The following is a 22,590-nucleotide window of genomic DNA, read 5'->3' as shown; positions in this document are numbered from 1 at the left end:
AGTTGAAATCCATACACCCACTATGGAAGACATACCTTTAAACTCCCACATAGGGAGTGTAAATGTCAAATGGAGTCACTCATTCAGGTTACCTCCTTTGAATTTCACACTCCCCATATGGCAGGTTAGATTGAGTCTTCCTCAGGGGGTGTAAGGATTTCAACTGGAATAGTCCATTACAAATATCAAACCATTTCAAAGCAAACTCATGATTTGTGCTGATGTAAAACATCAATTGATATACCACAAACTTCCTTTGCGCGGAAATGATGACAGCTTTGACAACTTTGAAAGTGGTCCAAAATTAAGTTAGTTACTTTACTGTAAGTCATTACGCATACATGATATATCATTTTCATGCATGTTCTTCCAAGTTGTTCTATCATTATTATACAAATATTATACTACTATTGACTTTTTTTTGTTACATTATTTTACCTTGTACTTATGTTTACGGGAGAGAATTGTCCTGAGTAGTAAAACGCTACTTTTCTGAATAAATGCTCACTACATCTTAAGTTTACTTTCTGAATTTCACTATAATGCTAAGACAAAACAAATAAATTGTCTCTGATGACCATGCACACAGGTTTACATCTTTCTAGCACACAAAGTTGTTGTTTTTTTCATGTTTTTTTAGGGGAAAATCTGAAAATCAGCTGCAAAGCAACCAAAAAAGAAAGAAAAAAAAGTGAGCCATAAATGCAAGTGAAAAAGAAGAATTTGCCCATATTGCTTAGTCTCATTTGGAAACAAATGAAAACTGCATACTGCTTTGCTGTTTTTCCATCTGAGACTAATAAAACTTTTTTGCCTAATACATTAATAATGTAGTATTTTCTAAAATGCAGGGTTACCAATCTCACAATCACAAAGCCCAAATGAAGATTTCAACTTTTTTTTTCCACTTGCTTTCCAATGGGCTTGCAATTTGATTTATGTATTCATTCCATTTGAAATTCATACTCCCTCTGTGAAAGATATTTCCAAAATCTTCCACAGGGGTAGTATGATTTTAAATGGAATAACCCATCATAAAAATGTTGTCACTTTTCACCCTTCTCAACCAGAACATTTTGAAGTATCCTTAGTCATAGATGGCAATGGTTAGGAGAAATAAGTGTAACAAGTTGGTGACTATAAGCACAATTTTGGCGGGAATTTTTTTTGGCAATCCTACAACCCATGCCAGCACACACACAACCACCTGCTCTCACAAACACATCATCTTCTTGCTCTCCAAACAGGTGCATCCGTGCCACAACACACATCAAATTAGCCACACAAAATGGCCACATTCAACAAATGAGACTTATCATGTAGCATTGCCATTTTTGCTACAACATGGTTAGCTTGCTATTCAACAGAAGCCCACCTGATCTTTAGGAAGCGGTTGTCTGGCTGGTGGCTGCTGCCCTCCAGGGGCTGCTTCATCTTCTTCTTCGTCCTTGTCGGTTAACCCATACTTGCTGAAATGCTGTACCTGTAGTGGTTAATTTAAAATTGAAGGAAAAGATGTTTAAAATGCATGTTATTTACTTCCAAAAGAATTTCATGCCATGGAGAGAACTTAAATTCACAAATCCGTAATAAATCAAAGCTCCTTCCTCTACACAGCTTTTATATAATGTGCTGTATGTTGCCGAAACGTCAAAAATCCAAATTGGAACTGTCAGCAGCAGATTGCAACATTGTAAAAATATCAAAAACCTTTAACAGTGACACATACCTAAAAAATATAATCAAGGGTATGTAATACAACACTCATGACATGGTTGTCTTAATTTACATAAAATTCTGTCCTCCACAGGGAATTTCTAATACCTGTATCTCCCATCATCTCAGAACTGTCTTCCAGCATGGCTACCATTTCAATTGTTATACCATTCTGGTTGGTTTATCGCTATAGGGTCTGGTCTATTCTTGTAAAACATGAATTGTGCCATAGATACTTACCCTAAACACCCATGAACCAGTCTCAGCCCTGTATTCAAGGAATGTTGCTCCCAGTTTAGCCGTAGCTCTTTCCAGCTTCCCAGCATAGTCCATTGCCCTCAACCTGTCTGGGTCATCAATGGGTTGTCTATTTGTCTTGTCCAGTGGCCACGTCCTGTCCAGTGTGACCTCTGCCTTCTTGTTGAGTCCATCACCAATGTCTGGTTTGTTGTCATCGTCTGGGTACACGGTGATCTCCTTTCTACGAATGTGAACTGTTGGGAAGAAGCATATTTTAGTAAAATGAGAGACTAGATACAATGATGCAAATTTTAAGTTTCATGGCTGGCTCATTCTCTGTTTGTTCTCGTGAAATTTAAGCCAACTTGTAATTCCCCTGGTCAAGGAACTAACTGCTTGCTTGACTAAGTTACCTGTACAAGAACTCAGGGAGCTGGGTTTTTATGGTATATTGATAATTGATTGTGGTATAGGTTGTGCACTTCAGCTGCTTATGATTGCTGCTGAGTGGTGTGACGCTTCATCATGCCGAGCTGCACACCGCTGAGCGCCAGTGGCATGACTCTGAAAGCCAATGTTGCCGCTCTGCACCGCTCCAAAATCGTATTTTGTTCTCATACATCAGAGTGGCACCGCTCCGTGTTGACTTGAATTTAACTCCTAGGGATGCTGCCACATGGGCAAAGCGGTGGAGTGATCGGTATATCGGCTTACCGCTGGTCACTGGTGCGAAAGCAAAATCATCTTCAGAGCGGCAATCGGCAGGAAAGTATGAAACCAGCATTAACAAGTCCCTGAACATTGCTAAATGTTTATATGGCGTGTCTTGGGCCACAATGTTCAGTGAATTCCTGTAAAGTTTGCGGACACTTGTGGGTTTGAATCTATGCGTAACAGACTATAAATCATTGCACTTTTTTTTAGTTCTGTGACTGTTAAAAGAAAACTGAATTATTCTCACTAGTACAAGAGATAAAGACCAACATCTCACAAGACATATCAAAAAAAATTGTGCAAATGAAAAGCGCCCTATTTGGCAATTAGAAAATACCGTTGTGACATGATGCTAACATCAACTTAAAGGGCGCAGTCTTCGCTCTCAAATGCCATTTGTTTTGTTCAATTTGCTTGTTTCAATCTCGAGATATGTTTATTTAACAACGAAAGGGTAAAATCACAATTGTGCCACTTTTACTTGGGAAGAGAGCTGTACATGTAAATCAATAATAGCTAATGTTGATGCGTCTAATGCACTTCCCCCTTCGGGGTTTGTACATTAGACGCATCAACATCAGCGAACGTGCATTATTTTGTCTAATTTCTCTCCCAACAAATAATATGCGTTCATTAACCTATAAGTGTGCAATATTATTTTGTTTGTCTTTTAACATGTCTTGAGTGGCAAAGAGAACAGTACATGTATTTTCCATGATAAAAATTATTGACATGCACATGTATTTAATTTTACAGCAGAATGTGAAATAATTATTTATCTATGAATCCGCTTCAAGTGGAAAAAGAGAAATCATTATTCCTGTATCATGATGAAACAGTAAAAACAGTAAAAAAAATTTGTATTGCTGTATTTCTACTTCTTTCTCCATAAATGGCTTATTACAAGTTAGTATTGTCTGCAAACAATATGCTATGGAATTGCCTTACCTATTTCATCTAGATTCATTCCTGTCAGATCTGTTTCTCCTGGGAAGAATACGCTTCCATACCCTTCTCTTCCTATGGTCAAATCTTCCACTTTACAATCCCCATTTTCATCAGTTGCATCGGCAAGCTCCTCCAAGGATGGGATTATGTAATACCCAGTCCGTCTCAAAGCGACTCCGGCTGGATGCGGAGGTGGAATGTTTTCTTGGTTATCCTCTTGGCTAGAAGAACGATCAAGATCAGAGGTGGAGTCCAGCTCAGTTGAACCTCTTGATATGTGTGCGTTTTTCACATTGAGTGCTGCGATGGTGCAGTCTGGATCTTCTGGCTTGTTGTGACTGGAAAGGGTTACAGAAAGATTAAGATGAATAAAACGTGTGGAATTTGAAATCAGTCCGTTATTACAATCATGAAAATATGATCAACCAAACAGTAAGTGATCATAGCTACATTTCTCTTATCGACCCAAATGTCATGTGACACGATCCAGTTAATGGAGGCCAAAGGAGGCATTTTTGAAAATTGAGTTACTTATGCAAACATTAGGCTACCATATATTGAAACACCAAAAGTCTATTATACTTGGTTCTAAAGTTATAAAGTTTTGTGATGTCTATTTTCTTATGTATTTTATTGTTTTTTGCTCCGCATATTTGCCTTTATCTCAATTTCAAATTTGCCGCCTTTGAACTCCGTGGACCAGATTACATCACATATGTAAAAAAATTACAGGAACTGTCTTCAAAATCTAAAATCAAACCACATGCTGTTTCCACCTTCACATAATTTAGGGCACAATTACCTTTGGTTTCCCTGTTTGGCAGTCCCTTGGTTTCTGTTAGGTTTTCAAGTTATTCAAAAGAACGTCATTGCCTATAGGTGCCCCTATCAAATTGCACAGGATTGCCTGCCAAAGGGCAGGATTTAACCTTGATTGAATGACCTTGACCTTCAGAGTCTCATACTTTCTTTCTCCATCTTTTGACTTTTTTGAGAAAAATGTTAAAATGACTGTGCTATAAAAGTAATCAGCGTATACTGTATAAGCCAATTTTTTTGGCGGTTTGACAGAGGTCCGTGAATTCAACACGCCAGGAATGTGCTCGATAATGAAACCTAATTACTAAAAGAGCCTACAACCGCAACATCACCCTGCGAAAATAGCAATGAAACTCGTAACTACAAAAATATCTGTATGCGCTTAATATTGGCCTAAACAGTAATCTGCGATAACACACCCAAACAAGAAAATTCAGTCAAAATCTAATGAAAGTCAAGTTCCGATGGTAACTATTACCTGCTAGGAGAGCTGTCAGGTTTAGCAATGGTGGAGAATAACTTCTGTGCTGGGCCATTTCCAGGGGATGTAGGACTGGTCTTGGCAGGAGATGATGATCTTTGTTCTTCACTACTGAAATGATGACATAATAAAGATGTAAGCTATAAATACTTGCAAACCTTCGATTATGCAAAAATTATCCACTTTTTGTTTAAAAGCGCTTGTCAATAAGTATTTTGACCCATAATTGTTTGACAGCACAAATACAATAAACCGTAACTACAACTGATCAAAACATACAAAATCCCACAAAGAATAACACTGCTAAATATCCTGCAATACAATCTATAAATAGCATGTTTCCTAGCTATGGCCTAGTTCTTTTACTAGGGGTGTGATTTTCGGGTAATTTTGTGCCCGGGTACCCGGCGGATTTTCAAATTCAATGCATTTTGAAATCATTAATAGAGTATGACATGAATACAAATTATCAATTTTCATATTAAAAATACAAAATCATCTTGAATTTTTTTTTTTAGGTCAACCATGAATGATCCTAGCATTTAGGTCTAGGTCCAGAGACACTACAAAACCGAAAAAAACTTTGAAAAAAACATTTCGGGTACCTGGGCAGGGAATTTCCTGCCCGGGTAATAGGATTAGGATAGGGACTCACTCACACCCTTATCTTTTACTTACAGTCTTTGCATATGAGTCTGTGCAAGTGAATCTTTGGGGTAAGCTGGCAATGGTGATATTAACTCTTCCTCTTGGCTAAAGGCACGGGTTGCGCTTAATGGATGCTGACTGTCTTCAAGAGAATCCTGACAACAAGAAAAGAGAACAAAATCACAATATGAGTCAATCTGTATGAAATCCAGTGCTCTATACTGAACAAATGGTTCTTTTCATCTACACAATTGTTTGTGATATCTGACAAAGAAGACCTTTGTTTGTGTTGGCAAATTCCTACCTTTGGCAGGTCGGAGAGGAGCATGATTACTGAGTTTTTGTTTTTTTGTTTTTCCATAAATGATTACTGAGTTTGCATTCAAATATTGATATAATTAAAGCAATGGAATGGGTACTATAAAGGTGATACTAAAGCTAGATTTTTCTTGGAAGGGGGAAATGCCCTGAACCATTGTTGGCTTCTATCCAGGTTCCATCGCCAGCGTTGGTTACGGTTGTTCATATTTTAGTTTCTTCGGAAAACGATTATTTTTAGGAAAAATTCTTCGGAAAACGATTATTTTGAGTCAAATATACGATCAGCAAAGGATAATGGGATATCAAGATATCTGATGATAATCCAGATAAATTCTTGAAACCAGCTATCTCCTGGACGATCGATGTCGATGAGTGTGATACTCCACGACCTGATGTCACCAACCAATCCGAATATATTGGTGAAAAGACGAAGATCGCACCAAGACCGCCACCTTTACACACGGTCTATTTGGCCTCCATCAGAAAAGCTTGGCCCATCTTTGGACATCCCGGAGTTGTATACTCAGCCTAACACCCGCCTGAAGCCTATTCCAGATTTGATGTGTGATGTTGACTTCGATGGAGACAAAGAGATTGTCAGCGAGCAGAAAAAAAGAGCGTCAAAAGCGTCCTAAACACAATCACAAGAACCGTGCTCGTCGTTTAGGGAAAGACAAAAAGCAATATGATTTGGATCGTGAGCCCACTCCACAATGGGAAAAGTACATGGGGGATGAGGATTTCGAAGAGACGATCACACACTCTCCGTCTTGCATTGACTCTCTCCTGGAGCTGTTGGCAGCAGATGATGGGAACAAAGATCTGGAAGACTCACTCCTCCAGACATGGTTGATACAATGAAGGAAGTGGACAAAGTAATTTCCACACCAACAAAGGGCTTCACCTCTTGCCGAGATGTTTTGAACATCATGAACTCCAGAGACGCTCCATCTCTCGTCATGAACTCCCAAAACCAGACCTGGAGGATACTACCATCAGAGCGTCTTGAAATCTGAGAACCAGCAGAAACAGACACCTGAAATAGTGTCCCAGCCACCGTCCGTTCCTCGTCCCGGCACCGCTGCTGCCAAAACGACCAGAAGCTTTCAACCTACGACGTCTCAAAAAACCGAAGGCAGTACATTTTGCCGACCGGAAGTGGTGTGTCCAGTTACCTGCCTGACATCACACCATCAGGGATGATTACCGCATCAAACCACCACGCAAATAGAACCTAGATGAAAATATCACCCGAACAGGTCAAAGATACGCGCAAACACTTGTATCCAAGGAAGCCATTATTGGCCCCAAGGCCTCCAACACCAGCTACGTTTGGAGATGACAATGACAACAGCGACAACCCATTTAGCAATTTCCGCCCATTCTACCCACGAACAACCTGTGCTCGTAAGCCTTCCTCCAAATCTCCGGTTACTTCTGAAGACGACGAACAGAAAGAAAAAAATCAAGCTTTCTCTACAGTCTTATGCCATTTTGCCACAAACAACTTGTGCTAAGACTTCATCGGCCACTCATGACAGTTCTGAAGATGACGAACCTAAAGAAAGAATCATGGAGTTGTCCTTGCCAACTTATGCAGTTCTGCCCAAAACAACTTGCACCCGTAAATCCACACCAGCCGCTCCAGCTTCTTCGGAGACGACAAATTGAGTAAAAACATAATGGCGTTATGTATACCTTCATGTCCTATTCTGCTGAAAACATCCAGTGCTGGTAAGCCATCGCTGGCTGCTTCAGTCAGTCGAAAGAAAGCATCACAAGACAAACCGAAAGAGAGCATCGCGGAAATGTACATGCCATCAAAACCAAAACTGCTGCAACCAACTCGTGCTTTTGCACCTTCATCGAAAACTGCAGTGAGTCCAGAAGTGACATCTAAACCAAAATCGCGGAAACCACGACCTCCATGTGCTTGTTACCTTCCAGCGACGATGAAAAACGTACACTTGTCTTCAAAACCGCAACAACATCAACCCCTTCGCTACGGTCCATCAGCCTTACCAGTTACCGAAGAAGATGATAAAAAGAAAGATGTTATCCCGATGCCTCCGTCGGTTGTATCCATGCCTCCCAGTGCAGCGTCTACCTTTAAAACAGAAAACACTCCACTTAGTCCAGAAGACGCTCGTAGGCCTTCCTCGACCACTGCAGTATTTTCTAAAGATATGCTATCAAAGCCAAAATTGCTGCAGCCTACTTGTGCTTATAAGCTTTCATCAACAACTGCAATAATTTGTACAACCATGAAAACTTGTAATTTATGCGATATGTATAGCGACTCACCTTGTCCGATTTCTTCTTGATTACCAGCTTCTTGACACTTCTTCTCTTCACAAATATAGCAGAGTTGAGTGTGGCATCCTCTTCTTCAAATCCATCAAATAATTTGGACTGTAAATAACAACATGAATACGAATATATGAATTTTTAATCCTGTCTTGGAAATTATGCTGGCATATTTTGCCATTTGGTGATTGTTTTACCCTGTTAAAGAAGTTTGTGAACTCTGAATTATTGAAATTCTTAAGCTTAATCATTAATCATTAATGATGTCTCTAATGTATTTCTAATTCTCAATAGGTTTTAACAAATACTAACCTTGTTGCCTACAGACTGGATAGGTCTGGGGCGCAATTTGGGTGACGGTCTGGCTGATACCTGTATTGATATAAATTGGTACATTTGCTTTTACATTGATATGGGCAGTATAAAGGATGTCTTTATAACAATTAAATACAACCAATTTGAACTAATGATATGATGATCAACTAGTGAGTACCTACCCTTGAACAAACTTATCAATATGCACATAACAAATATCACTTTGTTCCTGCTGTTCAAAGTCTGGCTGCCCAAGAATTCATTAATTCCATAAATTGAGTACCAGTTTTGAGAATTTTATGACAACAAACATGCCTGGATTTTTAATCAGGGACTGCCTTTTGAGGAGACAAAGAGCAATCACTCTCTACTGCTCTCCTTAAATCTGATTCTGGATAGCGATTTTTAGCTGTCCTTGGTTGACCATTCTCTCCTTATATTCTTAGTGTAAATGCTCTAAACAGTTCTCCTTGAAAGCTCCAGAATAAAGCTCTCCTGCAAATTCCAAAAGACAGTCTCCGAAAAATGATGCAAATTTCAATGATACTCCCTCTTTGACATTTCGATTAATTTATTTAGTCATATTCTAGGTTTAAAAAACCTGTAAATGGGCCTGACCAAGCGGCGGATGACATGATCGAGCCGGCAACTCGTGAAACCGCCCGGCCGTATGGCATTTTCCATATACTCGGTTAGTTTTGTGGGGTTCATTATCGAACCCCAACGGTTTTAGCTTGTATTTATATTATTTATCAACATAGGCCTATTTGTTTGTGATATTTCAAGCGCTTTAAAATTTCAAAATAATCCCATTCAATTACACAGTTGACGATGAAAATTTACTGAATTTAGGGAATGCACGTCATACACCACCTGGGCCTGACTGACCCAGATTTTGGGTTTCATATGAAATTAAAAACAGCTATTTTTGACAAGTAAATTGATTTTTACTGAAATTGCAAAATGATTTTAAAAAATGTTTGCAAAAAGCAAAAAAAATTATCAGATTTTAATCAGATTTTTCAAGGTTTTGGTGATTCTCATTTTCTTTTTATCATTTAGCCTCCTCTATGAATTTTTTTTAAATCCTGACCAATCCCGACTTAGCAAGTCTGTCCGCCTGTAGAACAGGGTTTTTTTTCCTTTCATTGCCTGAAGGCCTTTTATTGGTGCGATTTCTTACCTTATAATGTGGTGGCGTGCTTAGTGCTTTTTGTGCTGCAGCACTGATGGGTTTTAACGTTTCATCTGTCTTGTCAGAATTCTGTCAAAAATAAAAATTATACAAATTAAATATTATGGAAGGTTATAACAATTTTGCATTTCGCAAAAATTCTTACAAGAAGTTTTCTTTTCAAAATATTATTTTTCTCTCCTAAAGATTATGTGAACTAAACAGAGCATTCACATAAGCAACCTGACTGAAAAACTAAAATTTAGTTGGAATCTTAAATCTTTCTCAAGGGGTGTGTGGTTTATGAATGGAATTGAACATTGCAATTAAAGAGGAAGTACCGCAAAGTAGTTCTGGGGTGAACCAAACCTGCTTGGTTATCAAATTAAACCAGTGACAAGGTTATCACTGAATTTGAGAGTTGCTAATTGATGTTTTAATGTTATTGCATCAATCAGCACCTATCAAATTCAGAGATAATCTTGTCACTGATTAATTTGATAACCAGGCAGGTTTGGTTCATCCCAGAAGAACTGCTCTGGCAGGGATTCCTCTTTAAGGGAAATCATGGTACAATGGTTACAATGATGACATCAACCTAATCCCACAAAGTGTATCAGGGTTGCAACAATTCACCATAAGTTATGACTCATTACACATGCAAAAGAGGGCAGTTTGTCAGCTACTTGCAGCATGTACGCTGTAACTAGACTTCTTTGAGTTGGAACTACTTGTATCAACTTACTGTGATGTTATTCCTAAAGAGAGGATTGTCTCCATAGGGTGAGTTTAACAGCACCAGCATCTGCTGCTGTAGCTGCTGATTACCTCCTGCACCTCCTCCTACACCAGCACTGAAAAGAAAAATACACAATATCAAGTTGAAATGAAATAGATGCAACCAGGGCCCTGACACTCAGTTCAGAAGTGTGTTACTGCGTGGAAGCAGCCATTGACCCTGTAATCGCGTATCCTGAACTACCGGCGCCAGAGGCACACACTTGTATGCGCCCTATACGCGTTATTGATCGCATCGGACGCTTGTGCTGGCGACGCGTTCATTAGCACCCCAGCACCCATTAGCACCCCATGGCAGCACCCATACGTGTGTCAATTTGTGGTTCGCTGGATCTTTTTTTCAGGCTCTGTAGCGTGCAAATTTAGCTGGTGCGATTTTACAGTCTACCGTGTGATGCAACTCTCTGCATACAGGTCACATCACATGCACAAAAATGTTTATCAATATAAAAAATTATTCCGTAGTGCTATCATACAGAATGTCCAGCAGCACAGGTATAGCGCTGTGATCAATATCGCTAAGCCCGTTTACACTGAAGTGTGCACCCCTATGTGTGCGGGCATTCAAAGCGAGGACTTGTGATACACACATGTGTAAATGGGGTTTGTAATGGCATTCAAAGTGAGGACATTTTTATGAACAACACATTCAAAGTGAGGTCACCTCACCTTGTCTGTAAACGATCATACAAAGTGAGATAATAGCCTATACCCCCCCCCCCATATCCCCTATAGGAAGAGTGTCGGATTTTGACCTCACTTTGTCAAAATATCCTCACTTTGAATGTGGGAAAGAATATCTTGTCCTCGCTTTGAATGGCTCGGCAAAACACCCATAGCGTTCTACTTACCTGCCTAGGCCAGTGTTTGTTCCAGCAAGACCCAGACCGCTACTTGTACCGCCAAGACCGGTTCCAAAGCCTCCTCCGAATCCACCTAACGTACTAGGTTGGTTTGTTGTTCCAAACAAGCCTCCTCCAGTGGTGCCTGTTCCTAATCCGTACCCAGTCCAGTGCCAAGACCAGTGCCAAGACCGGTGCCAAACCCTGTGGCTGGTTTAGCACCAAAGAGTCCACCTGTGCCAGTACTGGTGCCAAATCCACCTGTAAAGCAAAATACAATATATTATTAACAAGGCAGGTATTGAAGTGGGTAAGGCAACACAAAAAAAAAACATATTCCACAAAACCCAAATTTTCCATTTCTGAGATTTTTTTTTAATTTGCTGTATGCATGTAAAAATTAGCCATTGAATTTGATGGAAAGTGTTGTTACATGTAAAATCAGCTGTTTGGGGCAAACCGTAAACTTATTTTCACTGAAAAAAGTATAATGACAAAAGAGGGAATAAATTCAATTTATTTGCAGATTTTAGCTATTTTTAGAATCATTTGCTGAAAACAACAACAAACAAATGCTGGTGTTTGTTTCGTTGCCTAACCAATCTTATTTCCTGACAATTGACCCGGCCCTTTGGCAGGTAGCCAAATGCTTGTATGCAGTATTCAGCATTAGAGGATGATTAAAGCACTTCCCAACATCCACTGGGTAAATCATGCAGCCAAAGACAATGAACACCATGCATAGTATATGTTCATGTGTGATTTTTTTTTTCATTGTCAGCTTATTTTACAACCTCAAATGACCTTTGACCTCAGTGTTTGACCTTAAACACCATTACATGAACGTTCCCATTGTGCAGTTATGGTCCAAGTTTGATATAAAATTGGATTGACTAAGCCCATATTTATTAGTCGAGCTATGGGTTTTAAAATATCGGACTCAGATACGTTCAGTCCAGTATTTTAAAACTCATAGCTCAACCAATAAATATTGGGAGTAAAGCATCCAATTTCATCATTCTTGTATTTTGGATCCAATATTTTCAGTCTTGGATTTATCAAAGACCAGATTTTCATTTTCAGCCTAATTTGCAAGTTGACTTTAAATGACCTTTGACCTCAGTATATTACCATGGATACCACCAATACAAGAAGGTGCCGTTTGGTTGCAATAAAATTTAAACTGTGCACATGAGACCAAATTTTAACCCAGTCTTACATAATTGCCATTTACAACTTGATCTCATAGGACCTTTGACCTCTCTGTATGACCTTGAACACCACCAATACATGATGGTTCCCATAGTGTAGCTATGACCCAAGTTTGGTTGCAACCGGTTGTGTACCATGCATACAAGACCAAATTTTAATTCAAAGCCATGCATAATTTTTGACGGACTGACACACAACCCCTACACACCCCTACACACCCCCAACACACTGACTGATGCACAGACACACAACACAACTTTAAAATGCATGAGGTACTTTAGTTTAGTCCCCATGGGTAACAATCAAATAATGGCAGCTTTCAAATACAGGCCTTGTCTTTTGAGGCGAGTGAGAGTGATCACTCGCCATCACTCGCCTAAAATGAAGCTGAGGAGAGCTTTTTATCACTCGCCTACATTTGGTGAAATATTAATACAAGTAATTAAAATCACTCGCCTACAGCTCACCTGGCAATTTTTGAGGAGAGTGATTTGTCACTCGCCATCAATTTTCAAAAGACAAGGCCTGCAAATAATGTTACATACTCATGGTGCTATTTGCACATGTAACCTCTTCAGTCCATAGCCAGCTTGTACTGGTTTTGGATACCCAAAAGTAAGTAAAATTCTTTGGTAAACTTGCCCTACTGAAAAAATGTTAGTATAACAAAACAACATACATGCAATACCAACCCTTACCGAATCCGGTGCCTGTGGTACCTCCAAGAGTCAGGCCCGGTTTCTGTCCTCCGAATAATCCACCACCAGCAGCTCCTCCAAGCCCACCTCCAGTCTGGGTGGGGGTTCCAAAACCTGTAGGTTTATTGCCAAAGAGGCCACCTCCCTGCTGGAAATAGACAAAAGAAAAATAAGAGTAATATTATTACATGTCAGATTAATTTACAATAAAAAATGTTCTTCCCCTTTTCCTTTTTTAAAGGAAATGTCATGTACTAACAGAATCATATGCCGTAACAAATATTTACATGTTATTTGTGTTTGAAACAAATTATCTATCCAAATCAGGGTTTAAATTTAATATATTATATTTATCTAAATATTCTTGGCATTTTGTATTTGAAATCATCAATATGTAGAGATTCTCATTTCTGTGCCAGGAAGCAATTACATCTCAAGCCTTGAGTCCTGATTTGGTCACCAAGTGCGCTTTTCATAATTTTATGTGTTCTGTCCTTGTGTTCTCTTGTACTTTGGTTTAACATAGGTGTAATGTAATGTAATGGAAGAAGGTGTTGTCCACCTCTGGCCTCCTTTGGCCTTTTGGACCGCTCCGCCATGCCTAATTAGTGACATGTTAATCAATGAAATGTATGTAATGTTATGTATGTATTACTTTGGCATGGAAATAAAATATATATCTATCGATCGATACTGTGTGACTGCACACCAGTGTTAGCTACTGTAGCTATAAAATAACAGGATAAAATGGACCATTTTGGTTACAATTTCTTTTAATTTTGACCCATAAATTTGTGCGCGCTTTGCGCACATTTGTTACAGTAAACTCATTTTGATATCAGGTTTGGCTTCGCCTTCTGCAAAAACCAAAGACAGAGATAGACAGTGTGGATTGGGTAAGGTACCTGGGTTTGTCCAAATCCAGTAGTGGTGCCAAATCCTGTTGTAGTCCCAAAGCCTCCTGTGGAAGTCTGGCCAAACAAACTAGATTGAGTTGTAGGCTGTCCAAACAAACTCTGCAATATAACAAGAGTTGACAATTGAATTCATTTTCTCTGAACTACATTACCTCTCGTCAGTAAAAGTAAGTACATGTGTGTGGTGGGTCGGGTGGGATAGGTGTGGGGTGTCTTGTTGTGCGTAGAATCGCATGGTAAGCTTACAGAATAAACAACTGGTCTTTCAATAAAATATTAATTTTAAGTGAAAAATAATGATTTTTGAACATGTCTGTAAAATCATCATTAAAAAACAAACAAATTGCAACCTGATTTTCCAGGATTTAGGGTCGGTCGCTGAGGACAACACAACAATATTTTTTTGGCCTAGTGTACAGATTTACTATGTGATTGCATGATGGCATAGGTATTATAATATGATATTGCCGATGTGTTTGTAAACACAGTCAAACAAGGACACGCACAGGATATCTTTGTACAACAAGGAAACATGGATGTCCACTGTTGGATAAAATATATATAAATTGCCATAAGAAAGCATGATAACTAATGTCCGCAGTTGCCGCTATAGGGTAGTTCACACTTGTAAAAACTTAACCACGTCCACTGTAAATCGAAAAACTAAAACCTGTTTGTTCACGGTTGGATACGGCACTTGGATAGTCAACTTTGCACACTTACATAATTAAAACTACATGTTTTTCATGTCCTCATTTGCCGGTGGTTCCTCGTTGAGGAATGCATAACTTGTATCTTTTCACTCAAGATCAAATGTGACTTGTTCGGAAATGAAAATTAGAGGCAAACTAAAACTACCACAAGTACACAAAGGTGAATAATATCACACCCTTCGTCACAAGCTGTATTGTTCCTAAGATTTGTACATTGTTCTAAACCTTACCTTTTGATTGTTATTTGCTCCAAAGCCTGTGGTGCCTGTGTTGCCAAACAATGTTGAGCCTCCAGTGCTAGTGCTGGTGCCAAAACCAGTAGGTTTACTTCCAAACAAACTACCTGCTGGCTGCTGGGTTTGGCCCCCAAATAAACCACCAGAGGTTGGTGTAGCTCCAAATCCACCTGAAAAATACGAAAGAATGTTTGATAGCAACATTGTCTTCAAAACTATTTGTTGAAGCCATATTGTAACATTTCCATAAAAAATAGATTATACTAGTATTTCTTTTCCATAACATGTTAGCTTTTAGTGGCAGATGCATCCACTTTTAATTTTGAGCCGAACTGTTGAGTACATTGTGTACGTGTTCGACTAATATAATAACACAATGGTTCCTGCACTTTATTCAAAATCTCATATTTTAACAAAACTACAGCACCTGAAGCCTTGATTTTTGCAGGATATGTTAGCAGTACAATCATGTAAAAAAAGAATTTTTTTAAATATCGAGGGTATCCTCCTCAGCAAATGTTACAATATGGATTTAAGTACTACTTTTAAATTCTACTGTTGTACATGTTTACACAACAACAAAAAGACTTTTGTCAGATCCTAGATCATCCCATTTGTTTTCTTTTCTACATAATCATGAGCATGCCCCTCCAACAAGCTTGGAACAGACAGTATGCTGCTTCATAATAAGAACAATTTATCTCAATTCCAACACGTAATAGTGTTAAATGCAACACAAAATTGTGCGAAATGCGACACAAATGATCCAACCAGACCAAACTCAGCAATAATGAAATCGAGAAAAAGGCAAAAATAAGGAACAAAAAACAATAAAAAACATAAGAAAATGCACATATAAAAAGTTAATGAGCATGCGACCAAGTATGCCAAGGTCTAAAGGACTTCAACATCAGTCAGTGCCGGTACTCACTAATGGAAATAATTAAATTTTCAATATTTCCAACTTCTGAATGGATCAGACTGTGTCGCATACTATTTCAAAAGTTGCAGATTGCTCTATTGTTATTTGTACACAAAGCTGTCTTGAACAAGAGACCTAGCGCCATGCTTTCTATTAATTAGAACATTAAAATGCAACTTTTGATTTTGTTCCTTCCTTAGGTTTTCAATCACAATTTCTTTCATTCGACTAATTTCAACAACTTAAATCCTAAATCAGATTGGTACGGAATTGGCTGCTGGTTTCTAATTTTGATATATTTGTATTGCTTTAGAATTCTTTTGTTGTTTGTATTTGAATTTTTAAGACAAAATGGATACTACCGTCCATAGTGCTGAGTACAAGTGGAAGCAGCTTTAATTTCGTATCTCCCTCATAAAATTGCTCACTTCTAAAAAGGCCACCCCACCACCACCACCACCACCACCACCACCAAGAGATTTGAGATGTTTTCATATCTTACCAATCTTACCAGTGCTTGTTCCACCAAAAACAGGTTTGTTTTGCTGGCCAAACACAAAGGTTGATGCTTGTGATGTCTGCTGACCAAACATTCCCCCTGGTTTGTTGTCAGTCGTTGTCAGGTTGGATCCGCCAAGGAGGCTGCCTGAAGTGGGACCTTTACGATTGGCGAGGTAGTCCTCCGTTCGTAATTCCTGTGATGAGAACAACAACACAGTGGTTAGAAAAATTAAAATGTTATATTGGATCAAATTGCTCCCCCCCCCCCTCCCCGGAAAGAATTTGAGCGTATACTCCTGGAATATGTTTACACTGAGAACTTATATTCTTTAAGATTGCATTTAAATGTAATAGTAAAGTGAATGTTGTGTGCTGAGAATATTGTTTCGTCTCCTTTATATATACGTTTTGTTAAAATGTTGTCGCTTTAGGGGGAAAATAGGTAATTAGGCAATCTCCTTGCTGGGAAATTTGGTCATTTGGAGGGAAATTTTGCTTTTCTGGATAAAGAAATACATAAGAAATGGTGGAGAATCCTGCAAAATTTGAAGGAAATTATCTCTCTTGCCAGGAAATAAACATATTTTCCAGGCCTATAGTGGTCTTCAGGTGCAAACCTCATCGAGGAACCTGCATGAGCAAAGACCAATAGTTTTCCAAATGCATTATTTACTTACCTCGAAACTTTTGCCTTCATATTCCTTCATAGCGGTGATGACCATGTGTCTTGTATTGACTGTTGTAGACACATTATTTTTCACCATTGTATCTGATCCTGATGCTGGTTGGAATTTGACGGTAGTTCCTACCACCGCCTGCTGGCCACCGAATAATGACCCTCCAGCAGCTGTGCCCCCAAAGAGTCCGCCAGCAGAGCTGGTAGCTGGCTGGCCGAATGCGGTGCTTGCAGTACTGGTTTGACCAAAAATACTACCCGAAGCACTGCCCCCAAATGCTGCTGAAAAAACGCAAACACAAATAAAACATGAAGATCGTATCAAACTAGCCTTGGCAGCGATTGAGAGACATCAGAAAATCAAACACACAAATTGATGTGTACTACCAGTGATTTGACTCTCAGATCACTCTTGCCAAAATTTCCTTGCAACTGGCAATCAGATTGTGAAAATAGTTCTTTTCGCACAATTCTAAGAAAAATGAAGACTCGCATTTTTATTGACATTTATTTTCACAACTACACTAGTGGTTTAATCCGACTGGCAACCAATCATATCTGACTGCTTCCTTTTATAGGCTACAGATACTGCTGTAGAGGGTGTGATGAGTTGGTCAAAGATATAGTATTCACTACACAGAATTATGAGATTCAGAGCACAAACTTATTTTGTTTTTTCTAACATTTGTCCACTAGAAACACAATCTTACCCATTCAGTCAAAACAATGTCAATTTACACATTTGTGTTAGTAATTTGGAGAATAAAGAGATTAGTTGGGTACACTCGTAGTAGAAAAACAGGCAACTATAATCTATAATATGGCAGAATTAAAAGGACTAGTTTACATGTGACATCATCTGTCAATCAGATTTGGGCATGGTTTGTTTACTAGTGTCGTTGTGATTATGAGTCTCTGAATGCATGCCTTATGGTTAATTTTGCACCTTCAAATATACAATCTGTGTACAAAAAATAGGTATAATTAATATCAAACAGTCTTTCCCGAAGGCACCATATCAATAATGCCTAAAAAAGTTGTAAACGTACCATAATTTTTCGCCATTTTCTGCTATTCCTTTCCTCTGATCGAGACCAGACGAGTCAACCTTCCTTTTACCTACTACTAACCAATCAAGGTTCGCGGGGAGATTAATTAACAGTGATGCCAGATGCAAACTAGTCTTTTTAATTCTGTCTTTGATTATATCAACCATTTATTCGCAATTTGATACACATTTTATGGCAAATCATTAAAATTGATATTTTTGATATTTAACAGTACTTGAAGTAAACTTTATAAATCTGATGATTTATACTTAAAGTGTATGTAGGTGGGATGAAAAGTCGACGATCAATTGAAAATGTTGACCTTTAGATTGAAGATATGGATTTTTTTCCCAAAACACCAAAAAAAATTAGGTCTTTTTGGGAAAAAATCCATATCTTCAATATGAAAGGTCAAAATTTTCAATTGACCGCCGGCTTTTCCTCCCTGCTACATACACTTTAAGAATATATCATTAGATTTATATAATTTACTTCGAGGACTGTTATATATCAAAAATTTGAAAAATATCAAATTTTTATAATTTGTCATAAAATTTGTATTATATTGTGATTTTAAAAATGAACATTATTTGATATCAGAAAGACATGCTTCAGCATTCAGAATGCAATTCGATAGGTCTGAGGTGCTCTCATGTCCCACAAAAATACTGTCGAAACACAATAAACGCTCATTTTAGATCCCTTAATTGGTTGACTGAAGAATGGTACTTCTCTTTATCCACTATTGGAGCAAAGTGACATTTTTTTTCTTAACATATCAAGCTATCTACACGTACATCGGCCCGTGTTTGAAATTCATGCTCCCTATCTAACATACATAATATAGCACGATGTTCTTTCAAATAAATAAAAAGAAGTTACTACCTACGTGTCCCATGTGAAAGTTGAGTGCATTTGATTGAAGAAAAATTGATGAGTGGGTAGCAAGCAATATAATCTAGAAATACCTGTTTTATTTTGGCCAAACATTGAACCAGTACCTGATCCAAATGCATTACTAGTTGCTGCTGGTGTTGAGAAGAGACTGCCCCCAGTGTTGGTGCCACCAAAGAGTCCTCCTCCTGCTGCGCTTGTGGTATTTGTTCCTCCAAAACCAAATCCTAGTGGTGCAAAGAAAAAGAACGTGGTATCATATGCAAACAAAATCTTTCTTGAAGACTTACTCTATGTTATCATTTCAAGTCAAATACTGTTTAACCCCCTGAACACTACCTGCCGATCTAACATCATGCGCGTATTTTGGGGGGGGCTTTGGGGGCGCAAGCCCCCCGGGGTCAAAGTAGGGGGCGGCAAAAACGAAGGGGCGGCGGAAGAAGAAGGGGCAGCAAAAACAGAGGCGGCAAAAACGAAGGGGGCGGCAAAACGAATTAGCAAAGAAAAAGGGCGCAAAAAAATGAAAAAGCATAAAAAATTTTGAAAAAAGGTTGCTTTTATGGCGCTTAGCGCCTAAAATCCTTTTTTTTTTTTTGCTCTTCACTTTTTCAAACGACCGTGAAAAAAAAAATTGGGTCAACCTTTTCGGCTGTTAAGGAAGGGCGCAAAATTGTTTCTTCTTCAGCCCCGGGTTGGGGCGCCACGGCACGCCACTGAACATTGCCTCTGATTGGTCAATTACATGATATCTTCAGTTTAATCACCAATCAGAATAATTTGCCCATTTTTTTGTGTGGTGAAATTATTAATAACAATGTTGCTGATTGGGCCAATAGGCAGGTAGTTCTCATGGGGTTAAGGCTGGTACGTTTTTTTAGTCCTCTTCCCGTTCCAGATAAATTCAAATCATGCTGTCTATTACAATGCAGACTTACATGCCAAAATCTCAGTCATTTTAGGCACAACATTTCACATTAATAATTGGATTAATCTGTGTCAAAAGGCTTGACAACTTACAAATTTTATTTTGACATAACATATTTTAAAAGTTGCAAACTTGCATGATATGCACAATTCCATAAATGGGCCAGAAAAAGATCACTGTCAACTTATGACTAAATTCTTTTTTTTTTCTAACAAAGAAAGCCTTCCATTTGATTTTTATGAATTGTTTGTTTCCATAAATATACACACCCCTAACCACACACCCCTATGTGTATCCATCTGCAAACAATGATGTGAAAGACACCTCTGATTGGTCAATTACATGATATCTTCATTTTAATCACCAATCAAAATGGAGCTTTGCAAATAATTCACCCCAATTTTTTGGCGTGGTGAAATTATTCTAACAATGTTGCTGATTGGGTCAATTGATAATGAAAACTTCTTTTTGGCCAATCGGCAGACAGTTCTCATGGGGTTACACAAATTTAGCAACACTTCAGTGAATTGTATGTATACCTGTTGATGATGTAGCTGTCTGACCAAATGTACTGGTGCCTCCTCCAAATAGTCCCCCTGTAGAACTGGTATTAGTTCCTCCAAATAATGATGATCCGGGGGTCTGGGCTCCAAATGCACCAGGGGTGCCAAAACCAGTGGACGCTGGGGTTTTACTTCCAAATGCTGATCCTGCAGTGTGAAGAAAAGTGTACAAACTCATGACTAATGATGAAGGCAAAAAAATGCATTATTCACCCTTTGCAATGATCCGCCATCTTGCTACCCAAACCAGGTTTTCCCTGCAAACGCATGCACAAAATGTGTATTTTTGTTTCTCATGCTTTTCTAACAAAGTGCCAGAAGGCTTTTGCAAAGCATATGTGGTAATTAAACACATGCGTTTGACAGGCGTATGCACACACTTCTTGGGTAGAACCTTGATTTGAGTTGACCATGGCGATTTTGTTCGAGATAGGCCGAGCGACCTAGGCTATTGCACATGCCCATGTACGTGGTACGATTAAAAGGTTCGCTTCATTGCCACTACGAATTAAGCGTTTCCACATATCTCTGAAATTACTCATTTTTACGATCTGCGCATGCGCATTATTGTGTTTAACGTTTGAACTCAAGGAAACTCGATTGTTTGTCAGTTTTCGCTTTCAATACCCTGACTGGAAGTTCAATCCCCTGACAAGAGATTACCCTGTTGTTTAAACACATATATTCAACTGCAAGCCAAACAATGGATTTTAACATATATACCAAAAATAAAAGGATATTTTCTATAATTTGAGATTATAATCAGTAACACATTGACATATCAATATCATCATATTATGACTCTTTTGATTTTAAAATGGAAGCACAGGGAAATATATCTCTAGAGGTGAATTTTATTTTATAAATTCAGTTTATTTGTAATCTAGTGCTTGATGGTGTGATTTACATTTCCACATGTACAAATTGAATTATTGACTTATTGGTGACGATGTGTGTAGTAAACTAACCCCTAAACAAGGGTTCTATGATTGCTTACCTGCTCCAAAAGTGGAACCAAAAGGTTTGTTGGTTGATCCAAACATGATTCCTTTCCAATATGATCTCTTCACCTGCTGCTACCACGGTAGTTGAAAATTTCCAAATCAAATGGAAACAAGATCAATCTTGTATCCCAGAAATTTACACCTGTTTAAAAAATTTTTAATGAAAAGATTACTTCTAGATCTATGTGGATAGTTCTGACCCATTTGGATTGAAACTTGGTGAAAAATGGGTATCAAATGAATTATCAACTGTACAACACAGATCATGATGGGTATATCGTTAAAAAAAGTTGCTCAAATGACACATCAGCAAATTGTTAGCATGGTTAAGGGATCTAAAATGAGCGTTAATTGCGTTTCGACAGTATTTTTTGTGGGACATGCGAGCACCTCGGACCTGTCGATTGCATTCTGAATACTGAAGCATGTCTTTCTGATATCAAATAATTTTCATTTTTGAAAATCACAATATAATAAAATTTTATGACAAATTATAAAAATTTGATATTTTTCAAATTTTGATATATAACAGTCCTCGGTAAATTATATAAATCTAATGATATATTCTTAAAGTGTATGTAGGGGAAAAAGTTTACGGTCAATTGAAAATTTGACCTTTCATATTGAAGATATGGATTTTTTCCCAAAAGACCTAATTTTTTTTTTTTGGTGTTTTGGGAAAAAAATCCATATCTTCAATAATGAAAGGTCAAAATTTTCAATTGATCGTCGGGCTTTTCATCCCACCTACATACACTTTAAGTATAAATCATCAGATTTATAAAGTTTACTTCAAGTACTGTTAAATATCAAAAATATCAATTTTTAATGATTTGCCATAAAATGTGTATTAAATTGCTAATTTCAAAAAATCAAAATTATTTGATATCAGAATGACATTCTTCGTATTCAGAATGCAATTCGATATGTCTGATGTGCTCTGATGTCCCAAAATAA

General features: G+C 38.1%; 1 protein-coding gene across 1 annotated transcript in view; it reads right to left on the bottom strand.

The window, feature by feature from the left end:
* Positions 1–22,590, bottom strand: part of LOC140160541 (nuclear pore complex protein Nup98-Nup96-like) — a 55,380-nt gene that overhangs the window by 22,816 nt on the left and 9,974 nt on the right. Inside the window, 19 exon segments of the mRNA XM_072183781.1 lie at positions 1,376–1,483; positions 1,957–2,210; positions 3,619–3,956; positions 4,916–5,029; positions 5,597–5,721; positions 8,192–8,299; positions 8,507–8,566; positions 9,693–9,773; positions 10,429–10,537; positions 11,333–11,483; positions 11,486–11,584; positions 13,234–13,381; positions 14,139–14,249; positions 15,094–15,269; positions 16,524–16,716; positions 17,200–17,480; positions 19,249–19,368; positions 20,606–20,776; positions 21,627–21,775. Coding sequence (XP_072039882.1) covers positions 1,376–1,483; positions 1,957–2,210; positions 3,619–3,956; positions 4,916–5,029; positions 5,597–5,721; positions 8,192–8,299; positions 8,507–8,566; positions 9,693–9,773; positions 10,429–10,537; positions 11,333–11,483; positions 11,486–11,584; positions 13,234–13,381; positions 14,139–14,249; positions 15,094–15,269; positions 16,524–16,716; positions 17,200–17,480; positions 19,249–19,368; positions 20,606–20,776; positions 21,627–21,672 — 2,793 coding nt within the window. The 5' untranslated portion in view covers positions 21,673–21,775.

The sequence above is a fragment of the Amphiura filiformis genome, chromosome 9 (genome assembly GCF_039555335.1).
Source record: "Amphiura filiformis chromosome 9, Afil_fr2py, whole genome shotgun sequence".
In the NCBI taxonomy this organism is placed as follows: Eukaryota; Metazoa; Echinodermata; class Ophiuroidea; order Amphilepidida; family Amphiuridae; genus Amphiura; species Amphiura filiformis.
This window is presented reverse-complemented; position numbering and strand designations above follow the sequence as displayed.